Consider the following 11,699-nt stretch of genomic DNA (forward strand, 5'->3'; position numbering starts at 1 on the left):
ATTGCACAGGACCGGAGTGCCTGGAGAACCCTTGTCGGCGGCCTATGCCCCAGGAGGGGTAGTAGGCTGTGAAGAAGTGAAGACCACATCAAAAATCTGCCCATTTATACAACAGCAACACTGCCAATGACAGATCTGGACTAGGACTGAAGGTATTAGATCCCACCCACCCACCCATGAGGAGTCACGCTGGTAGGGTGCAGCAGCTTAAGGGGCCCTCAAGAGTGAGCAGATCCTGCAGATGAAGCCTGGGATCACAGAACAGAGCAGCAGAGCGCCATGCATCTTCTAACTAATCTAACTATGACGTAGCATATTTTAAATGACTATCAAAGAGGTGTTTTATTCTCTAAACTGACATTTTTAAAGGTCGGATGGGATACACAATAACCAACTGCTGTTCAGCTTTCTTAGTTGGACCTACTGCTGTAGGACAGTAAGAAACTTGAAAAGAGTTTGCAACTGTAGATGACAGCACAGCTATGTGTCCAAAAGAGACATAAAGTGTAATAAAAATGAGAAATAGAAGAAAACAAACCAAGAAATGCGACTTAATAGCAGCTACAACAATTTCTTAAAAAAAGTATAGATACCAATAAAGAACAAGGGTTTAATGTCGGCAGCCACTTACAGAAATCCTGTGATTGTTTGATTCACAGACAATAAACAGAGAAAAACATCCTGTCAAACTTTAAAGTCGCAGCCCGCTTGAGCCCATGCTCTCTGCAGTTTCAGGGAGAGTTTGTCAGTTCGCACTTAAGATGGCAAGGGTGTGTCCTGTGTGAATCTGGGTGAAAAGTACCACCCATAGTAACTACCGCTGTAATCTATTATTCTCCAATAGTAAACCTCAATGGCTTTAGTTATGACTCATGAGAAAGCTGTCAACACATCTGGCCGTGTGTGTGTGTGCGTGTGTGTGCGTGTGCGTGTGCGTGTGTGTGTGTGTGTGTGCCGCAGAAGATAAAAATGTAAATGTTGTGAGGCCCACAAGTCTTAATCATTGGAGCTGCATACAGTGAAAAAACAACATAGAAGACTAAATAACACAAAATATTCACATTTGAGAAGCCATAACCAGGGATTCTTTTGTCAATTTTGTTTAAAAATAAATGAAATAACTGATTATTGAAATATTTCAGATCAATTAAATGACCAATTGACTAATTGTGTCAGCTCTACTTCCTTACCCTTAAAATTGTCTTGATTTCTAACGTATTTTTGTCAATTGATTGTGGTTACATTTATTCTCAGGTGGTCATATATGTCATAACTAAATCTGTAATTGCAACTTGTGGCCACAGTTCAGCCAAAGTTACACAGTATAGCTTTATGGTCAATAAACACACAGTGAGACGCACGTACGCCAAGAGTGGGAATGAATTCAGTGTGACAGTGCAGTCAAAAGCCTCTGAGCCAGTGACGGTAACACTGGTAGGCAGGCGGGAGTCGAGCCGTCTGCTCACCAGTCACTGTGCAAGACTGACAGCTAACCTCTCAACACTGCTCCTCACATACACACTCGTACACACACACACTCGTACACACAGTAGTCTCAGTCATGGCGTGGCTAAACTCAACATGACTGCATGTGTGTGTCTGAAGGGTTTGATCCTCAAAACTTCCAACATGTTTTTTGTTTTCCAGATTCAGAGACAGCTTGTGCCCACCTCTCTCTATCCATCACGCCTTTATCTGTGGGACTCAAATGAAGACAATACACTTTATTGAAAAAACAACAACAATAACAACGACACGCTCTCCAAACTGTTGTGTCAGGATGAAACGGGATTGTCAACAGCTTCAGCTTTGGTGTGCCACACACAATAAAGCTTTTAAAAGTGGACCGTGGAGTTGTCGGTGAATGAAGTGACAAGACAGGGTGGCAGTTGCCTTTGTGTATGTGTTAGTCATGGAGTATTTGTTTGCTCATTTGTGTGGATGAGTGTGTGCTGGCACAGAGGTTAATAGAAACCTCACACACACCACTGATTCCCCAGACTCTTGCGTTCATTCAGGATAACTTAGCCTACAAAATCCTATGATTCAATATGTTCCAGTGTAGTGAACCGGTGAGTGCATGAATATTCCACCACACACTGAGCTCCTGATGAGTGTAGGTAAAGTCTTTCCTCCATGTCTCTGGATCAGGATGTATTTTAGCCATGCTAGCGGCAATGCCAGTCTGTCATTTGGTCGGACTGTAATAGTTCAACAACTATTAGACGGATTACCATGAAAGTTTGTACAGACCTTCATGACCCCCGAGGATTACTTCTAATGACTTTTGAGGAGCCTCTGACTTTTCCCCTAGCGCCAATGTGAGGTTGACATTTTTGTTTTTAATTGAAATATCTTGACAGCTATTCAATGGATTGTCATGACATTTAGTACAAACAGTCATGGTTCTTAACAGATTAATTGTAAAAACTGACTTTTTTATCTAGTGCCATCATCAAGTCAAAATGTGCCCTATACTAAACTACAATACTTTATACACAAACACCTGAAAAACTAATGTCATTCCCATCACTCTCAGCTGTAGGCTACTTTGTGTTTACTGCACATGTTGCATGCTAACATGCTAAGCTATGATGGAAATGCTAGCATTATCATTGTGAACATGTTAGCGTGCTGATTGGAGCATTTAGCTTAATGCCATAGTTCATCATCACAGAACAGCTAGCATGGCTGTAGACTAGACTTGTTGTTAGAGGGATTTTAACTTTATTCTGAAGCTGTGATGCTCATATGCACACATGCAGAAGGATAGTGAGAGCAAGCCTCATGTCTCGTTATAACAGAACATTAACTTTGCATTTCAAAAGCGTTCCTGATTCCTACAGTACAATAATCATCAATAATCATCAAATATCATCAATATCAAATGCACGTGGAGTTTCCACTTCAGATCCTTAACACGTCTGTAATGTGAAAGTGGTTTGTGTTTGGGTGTGTGTGTGTGTACTGGAGGGAATCATACACCCCTGACAGTGTCTGTGGAGGTAGGCTACCTGCTCTTATTGGCAACTGCTACTGCCTCTTCAATGATGCCAAAAATAAAACAAACAGGATGAGTCACGGCTCGGCTTATGCTAGTCTCTCTTATAAGGGAGACCCTGCTTTGAATGTGTGTCTCCGACTTGTGTTGAGACATGTGAGCATGTTCTTCAACGCACTGCAACACACTGGAGTCAGTGTCATGTCTACAAATGTGAAGTGATTTGTAGTCGAAAAAATTATGTTTACACTGTAGTCACTTAACTTTACTTTAGATGTAATTACTAGTTTGTCTCCACATGTTAAAAAGTATTCCACTGTAAGATGTATTTTTTAGCATGTTATATTCCCAAAAATAACTATTTTGGTAAAGTTAAGTATAAAACTTTACCAGAGTTCATGATAAAAGTCCTTTTTCTTGCTGATGGGCCTAACAGGTTAATGCGTATAAGAACTTTCTAGGACACAAATCTTGCATGAATACATTCAACATACATTATGCTGAATTTCACTAGCTGTTTTAAACAAGGCATGTCCAGGAATTTGTTCTCTTTATAGATCAATAACAAATGTATTTTAAAGCTGTAATGTGTAGTTTTTGTCGTACCCATGAGGAAGTATTGACAACAACACTGTTGGCGCATCCACATGGCACAAGCCTTCTGTAATCGCACACATCCTCCCACACCTCCTCCAAACAGTTGCTAGTAGCCAAGGAGGACACGGAGGATTACAATTCTGGACTCTTCAGAAGGGGTAATTATCTTCACTCAAGCTTCTGCGAAGGAAAATCACCAGAAGCCACAACATAAACATCGCAATACTGAGAAATAATAAGAGAGAGTTGTATGGAGCTGACAGTCTTAATTATGTTGCAACTCATTTGGCAATGGCTTAAAATGAAACGAATGTTCAAGGATTCATTTTGAAATCTAAAAGGGATTTGGTTTAATCTAGACCAGGCTTTTCCCAACAAGTTGGGGTAGCATTTCACTATAAAGGTAAGGGTATTAGGCTCAGCAGAGGAGTATGGATTAGGTTTTTTAGGAATAGTAGATAACTTTTATATTATAGCCCGACAGATACTCAAACATCTTTTTGTTATTTTTGTGTTGACATTTCCAAAATATCAGCAATAAGCCCTTTGTATAGGTCTACTATATGATTACTGAAGAGTTGTGGATATTTTAAAGTCCAATTATCACATTTTCCTAATTTTAAGAATTCTATTGGAATATCAGGTGCTGAAATGTTGCCAACTTCGTATTGGACAGACACAGACTTTGAACACACAGATTCAATACTGTCAACAAAAGGAGCGGTTTGTAAAAAGGAATCAGGACCTGAATTTTACACAGACTCTTTCCCGACCTTTACACAAACCTCCCCTGGAGACGCACACCCTTAAACAGTTTGAGAGCCAGAGTTGACAAGAAACGCTTTCCCTTGTATGTTCACTTCCAACAAGCAATTTTATTTCTCTTTCCAACAGAAAAACTAAACTAAACTAAGCTTGGCAACATGTGCTTATCCTCCCTGAGGTTATTTCTGAAGATCAACCTGGGTTTATTGAGCCCTGCCAGGAATAACCCCTCATCCACTTACTCTTCAATCAATCATTACACCATTTTTTAAGGTTTAATTTTATTTGTTTTGGTAATACACATAATTAAGCTGATTCAAATTATTCTTGTTAATTACAACAAAACTGAGATGGTAGTTCTGAGTAATCATACGGCAGCACTTATAATTGGCCTTAATACTAGTAAACTAACACCAAAAAGGCTGTGTCAGTGGGGAACTAGTCATCATGGCCACAGAAGGTTCTAGAGGAAGTTGTTGGTGGTTCAGTTGGTGGTTCTTTATTTATTTTTGTCATCCCATTTGTGATCATTACTCTCAGTATGCTAAATATGAAGCTAGAGCCAGCAGGCGAATGGCTTTGCTTAGACTTGGTGGTAAATCTGGTGAAACAGCTAGCCTGGCTTTGTCCTTGTTGTCAAAGAGACTCCAAGAAGTCAATAAGTTTGGCAAGAGAATTGTTCCAGGACAAAAATTTGGGTAAAATGATTTAATGCTATCATCACACTACATTCACATGACAGCTAGTTCACAGTCCTTGTGAGGTAAATGTAAACATTTTAGTCATATGAGGCTGTTGACTATGGCATATGGCAATATAGATAATCGATTTATCATTCAATCGCAAAAACGGTAAAACATTTGATGATTCCAGCATGTCAAATGTTTTTCAAAAAAAGTTTTTCTTTGCTTTATATAATTATATATTTTTGGGTTTCGGACTGTGCTCTGATTAGGACATTTTTCACAATTATGCATCATTTGATAGACTTTATTATTAATAAATCAATTATAAATGACAATTATTATTTGCAGCCTACAGTGAGCATCTGGGGAGGCTATTTAAATAAAACTTGTGACTCTTAGTTAGTTAACATTTGTATACTAATCTACCAAAGCATGTTGTCTTAATAGCTTTTAGTTAATCCATCATGATGGATCACAGTTCCCTAAAGCTTGCTATACGTACAGCAAAAATATCAAATGCTAAGTGTAGCAAATGTTACAAAGAGGAAGAAATCTAAAGCACACGTGTGAAGGAAGTGGAACAGGTGTCTCATGCTGTGACTGGCACACTTTGAATATTAAGGCTATCAGTGAACTCATCCTGGCTCACCCAGGATAAGTTCACTGATCCATCATCACAGTTTAGAAACTGCTCTCTCCCTCTCTCTCTTTTTCTCACATACATACCCCCACACACAGCAGCACTGTGTGTAGTGTCAGTGTGCTAGTGCTGATTAGCAGCATGTGGTTTCTCCTCAACCCTAATCTGTTGCCCATGTGGGGCGCAACACTCATGGACAAGCCCACAATGTGTCTCCGGTAGGAAGTACGATTGCAGTGTGCAACCCTAGGACTTCCTGTCCCTCTGGGCTATCGGGATGCACAGACTCAGCTCCCAGTGGAGGGACGTGCACTTGTACAGACACTCCCACTAAGCAACAATGACTCAACAGCTTAGTAATCAACCACATAGATACACACTGTGCTGCAGCATCAAAACAAAACATGAACTTTAGAGGCTGAGCAGGCATCACTGTGAGTGGGGCACCCATAGTGATTCACACTAGCAAAGCATGTTGCTGGACCACACCCAGTACGTCATGACTCATCAGTCCCCCTCTGTTGTCCGTCCATGCCAACAGAAAGGAGGGGAACGACATACCAGAGAGAAAGAGAGGCAGAAAGGGAGGGGAGATCATGATGAGAAAATCAACGAGAAAGATGGGGGGAAAGAGGATGAGGAGATGGTCATGCTAAGACGAAAAAGAGAGCAATAAACAGATGAGTGCATTGTGGGTTGGACTTACCAGCTCCACCGAACCATAGTGTTTCCGGCTGAAGTCTCCACGCCTGCAGCCCAAGTCCTCCGAGGCAGAGCTGCAACACAAACGCATGGTCAGACACATGGCCTGTCTGTCCTCCATCACATAACATAGACAAACATAAACTGTGGCAGTTGCTGCATCTGCTTTTCTCCACTCTTTTTTTCTAATCTCGCTTCTTGACCATGCCCACTTGGTTCACCCTCCGTCTTTCTCTCTCTCTCTCTCATCTTCCCTTTTTCTTTCTTTCCCTTCCTCCTGTCTGAGTCTTTGTCGGTGTGGCGGGGCTGCTGGTGGCATGGTGACTGGCAGGGAGCGGCGGCCTACCCCAGTTCTGATTAAGACGTGGGTCCTGATTGAATTAACTTCAGTGATAGATGGAGACTGGCTGGGAGAGCAGACTTCTGGTCCAACAGCCAAATGTGCACACAGAGTACATATACATAGGAAGAGAGACGCACACATACACACACACAAACGCACACACACGCACACACACACACACACATACACACAGACAGCTAGCTTAACCATAGTGAAGACTCTTGAATCTAATTGTAGAAACCAGAATTTATGTATTTCAGCATGCTTAAGTCATAAAACCTTAGACTTAGCCCTAAAAATGTGAAAACATAAAAAAATTTAGCAGATTCCACAATGGTACACAACAACATACCAATCTGTGTTGTTGCACCCCTACATTACATATGTCCCAATCACATTGGGACATATGTAATGTAATATGTAATGTGTAACATTTTTTTTTTTTTAATTTTTGTATCCATTATACCACCTGAACTCTACACATGCTTTGCCTAATTACCCATAAAATGATTTCATGGTCTGAGGAATGTACAAAATATGGTAGCAAGTGGTAAACCGTATATGTGTGCGTACATGGTGGGGGTTATTTTGTATACCTTGTCTTTATATAATATCTTTGATTGTCTGAGTGATGATATGACCTGCATGCTTTCTGCTTCCTTTAGACCACATCCCCCACTCCTCGTATAACTCCCTCTGACTCTTCTCCTCTATGGTCAGGTTTCTCTCTCTCTATATCTGCAGAGTGGGGCTGTTAATACATAATGTACACTCAAGCTTAAAGGATGCATTTTAAAGTGTGTGTGTCCTACAGGATGTATCCATCACTGTTTCCTTACCCACTCTCCTCCTCTACACACTGGTGATTGGGGTGGGGTCTGCTGCGCCACCACAACAAGTGCTCCATCACAGCTTTAACCTTTACATGCTCCCACTTTTTCTTCTCAGCAACCAGGTTGCTATCTTTTCTACCCTTCACCTTTCCTCTGAGAGGGGAATCAGGAAAAGGATTTTACTTTGGTGGTGGGAAGATACTAACCCACCCATCTTCCTAATGAAAACCCCTACATCTCCTAGTAAAGAATATCTCCTTCTATAAAGGCTTTTTGTGATTTTTAATAGTACTTATGGATGGACATTTTAGGGCTGAACTGAGCTTTTTATTTTTGGAATTGCATGTGTTATTAACAACATAAACATCATCAACAAGAGATTTTTTTGTTTTGTTTTATAACCTTAGTTGGCTTGGCTTGAGTATAAAGATGCATTTAAGCAGTCACTTGCATAGGAAGATATGGTTCACAAACACTTGGCTGTTTAATGCCCAAAGGAAAAAGTGCCAGATTGAGAATGCATTTTTGTGTACTTGGGGAAAACTTGTGTCCAATTTTAGCTTTTTCGCTTAAAAATGTAGTGATATTTTAACACATGTAGGAGGTGTAGTCCATGGTGAACTAAGAACCATTTGTGCACAAGGCTGTTTCTGTCAGACAAAAAAGCAGCACTGACACCTATTAAAGAGGTGGAATAAGCCGAGGAAGTGCGTGATGAGGAACATGTACCTGTCAACAGAGCTCTGGGAGTGCGACACAGTGGAGATGACATTCAGATTTCAAACACAGCATGTAAGTATGCGAGCATGTGAGTAATCAAAGCAACAACAAATAAAAGCTCTACCGTCTGAGCTGTTTCATCTTATCAGGATTTTTGTTCTATTCATTACAACAAAATTGAGGATTGAAACTTGCCCCATTATGTTTGACTTCAAATCTCGAGTTCTTTAATACTGAGTAAGTGCTGAGTTTTATCCAAGATTTATTTTAATAGATTATAAAATGTTATTTTTTTCCAAATGATTACAGCTTAACAAACACTGATAATATGAGGTTTGATAATTAAGATGGTGAACATTGCAAACATTATACTTGCTAAACTTTAGCATGTTAGCATAGTCATTGTGGGCATGTTAGTATAATGACAATACAATTTAACTTAAAGCTGTGCCTTTTGTAAGTACACTCCTGACATGATGCTTAACATGTATCAGGGATATAACACAGCTGAAAGCATTATCCTGCACTCAAAGCTGCCTGTATGTTTTGAAATCATAACTTGAAGTCTGTACCATAACAGTTCTGTCACTTTTCAGCAGCGTAATAGCTGTTAGCCAAAGAAATATGACTTTGAAAGCTTGGACCAAAGATAAATAGCTCTAAAACAGAGAAGAGGTAAAATGGATATTCATTACTCAACTGCTGCCCTCAGTAATGGAGTACAGGGAAGGTTACAAATAGTGGTTTCTGTCACAAGACAATGGACAGTCGCCACTGAAAGGTTCCATACAGTACAGTGAAATGTTAAATATAAATCACACCGCCACCCATTATACTAAACCTCATAGTGCTGCTCAAGAAAAAAAGCCAATCCTTTTATCGGTCAAACACTCCCTCTTTAAACCCGTCGCTTCATAAAGTTGCTCTTTTTGAGATTGTGTTGAAAAGAAAACACAAGAAAAGACCTTGATGTTAACAGGCGTAGAAGCTCACACAAGACTCTTGAGAATGGCAATGAAGCAAATAAAAAGGCCAACATTCAGAATTGATCAAGCATTCAACAGCTTTTCTGTTTCTTACATCCAGATCTGGCACGTGACAATCTAAATAATTTAAGTGTCAGTCGACCCCCCCCCCCCCACACACACACACACACACACACACACACACACACACATACACTTTTTTATCAGAGCTTCTAGATTATTCTTAACAAAAGAAGTCACAAAGTAAATTTGCAACAGTGATGTATAGAATCTAGAAATATAAGGAAGAGCTGGACAAAGATGCAGATGATCACAAAAAACAGATTAAAAAAAGGGAATTTGTGCCATAACAAGGCATGACAGCATTTTGATAAGTCATAGAGCATTTCCTGGAAATTTCAGGACATCTCTGGCTCTTCCTTCTCTGCACAATTGGTGCGACATGGAAAGGAGGTGTCTCTGCTTTTGGCAGCCCTGTGCCATAAGAGCTTTATGTTCACTATAAGATGTCTCTCTGCTCAAGTGTCACTGCAGCCCCAGTCTCTTGCTGGTAAAGAGCTGCAGGACTTGGACTACTTTACATCTGAAGTCAGCTGCAGGATTTACACCAGATGCATGGTTACAGTGTGGCAACATACGGCAGAGCTGCATGCACCTCCACTCTACAGTAACTTCAACTGAAAAGCGTCTCATGCATATTTCATAATTTTCCATGCACATACTTAAATATCTGCTTTCAAAAAGGAGATGGATCAATTAAGCTAATATGCAACAGAATGCCCACATAGATGAACCGACTCAGTTTACAATTCATAAAACTGGAGACCAAGCTGCACTGAACCTGTGCTGTGGTTCAATTAAAAGCTGTTAACAAAAGTCTGCTAAAAGAGTCAGTTGAGCAGAGTCAATACTTCCACTGGAGACTCGTGGATTCAGTGGCGCTCAGTTTCCCAGCCATCCCACAGTAATACGAACATTTTGCTATTGATACACAACTAGAAATGTATCAAAACCTTCGATTATTGGAAACATTATTTGCCGATTTAAGAGCGTAAAAGGGCACTTTACGCACAAACAACTGTTTGCACAACGGAGCAGGTGTCTTCTGCTTTGTCTCATTTGTTCGGGTCTTCATGATAAAATACAGACAGACAGAGCGACGACAAAGAGCGATGCATTCAACAGATGAAAGGTGGCATGCAGAAACACAGGTAGGAGTAAGATTGTTGTTTCGTTTTTTACCGCTGATTGAAAGTCAACAGTTTGTTAGAGGCTGGATCCACACTGTTCATGTCCCCATTCGATGTCAGTCCAGCGGACAGGAGACAACAACAAATCGGCGTCTCCTTTTCTCTCCGCGGGTTTCTTTTCTCGTTAAGAGCGCCGTAACGGCACTGCGGCGCAAACTCCGACAACAGCTGATGGAAACCCTGTTGGCGGTTGGACTCTGTCTGGCTCCGGTCTCTGCGCGCAACTGGTCACAGCATGATGATGAAGCGGAACCTCTCTCTCTCTCTCTTTCTCTCTCTCTCTCTCTCTCTTTACATCAATGTTGCATTTCAATCCACCACAATTTGTTGCTGGAGGCTCTGTGGAGCAAAGGCAGCATTCAGAGCAGATTATTATTATCGTGTCTTTTTTTCCTTCTTTGAGTTGCTGTTACATCACCATCAATTACGTTCTCTACAGTTACAATATCCTGGAGCGCAAAGTGATGTCATGTCAGGATGCAAGACTGAGGCTGCAGGTTCGCATCACATCATCTGGTGTGAGCACGGAGAGAGAAAAAGAAGAAGATAAATTAAACATGCATTTAAGAATTTATGGTTTCAAATCGGATTCCTGTCAGTTAGGAGCAGAAGAAGAAGCTTTTTATTTGGTAGGTCTACCCCTGCTAATAAGTCCCCATAAAGTGTAAGATGTAACTAATAGCTTTAATTGCTCTATTAACAATGGATGTAATGCTTTATAGGACAGAGACCAACTTTTGGGTTGCCAGGTGGTGAGCAATATTTTTTGGCAGGCCTTTCTTAGTTGGCATACTGTATATGTGGATTACCCACTGAATCTAAAGTTATGAATGTCATTGTGTCAATAATTAAAAAGGTTTTATTCCAACAAGTCTGCAGTTGTAAATGTTAATACGTTGATGATTTTGGTCCCAGTAACAGTCCAACCTGGCATTTTAATTTTAACAACAATAATTGTGTTTTGTTTAGGCTGTTAAAAAGGCTCCGGGGTCTCCAGAACCCCAAACAGAACACGTTTGTCAGATTGTGGAAAACAAGGATGGAACACAAAAGGAAAGAAAATGTTGAAGATTACACAGAAGTAAAACAGTGGGATGTGGCAAAAACATGACACACACACACACACACACACACACACACACACACACACACACACACACACACACACACACACAC

The 11,699-nt window shown here is 40.5% G+C and overlaps 1 protein-coding gene and 1 long non-coding RNA gene across 7 annotated transcripts in view; one reads left to right on the top strand and one right to left on the bottom strand.

Annotated features, from left to right (window-relative positions):
* LOC117959890 overlaps window positions 1-5,610 on the top strand; it is a 17,845-nt gene extending 12,235 nt beyond the window's left edge. The window contains exon 3 of the long non-coding RNA XR_004660021.1: window positions 5,599-5,610. This is a non-coding gene — a long non-coding RNA (uncharacterized LOC117959890). The remainder of the gene's footprint in view (window positions 1-5,598) is intronic.
* Window positions 1-11,699, bottom strand: part of garnl3 (GTPase activating Rap/RanGAP domain like 3) — a 62,111-nt gene that overhangs the window by 36,001 nt on the left and 14,411 nt on the right. For 5 of the 6 annotated variants that reach the window (XM_034897232.1, XM_034897229.1, XM_034897228.1 and 2 more), the window contains exon 2: window positions 6,396-6,465. In XM_034897232.1, the coding sequence (XP_034753123.1) occupies window positions 6,396-6,465 (70 nt within the window). Of the gene's footprint in view, window positions 1-6,395; window positions 6,466-10,515; window positions 10,782-11,699 lie in introns of those variants that run through there. The other variant, XM_034897230.1, reaches the window with a different exon arrangement.

The sequence above is a fragment of the Etheostoma cragini genome, chromosome 16 (assembly GCF_013103735.1).
Source record: "Etheostoma cragini isolate CJK2018 chromosome 16, CSU_Ecrag_1.0, whole genome shotgun sequence".
NCBI classification, from domain to species: Eukaryota; Metazoa; Chordata; class Actinopteri; order Perciformes; family Percidae; genus Etheostoma; species Etheostoma cragini.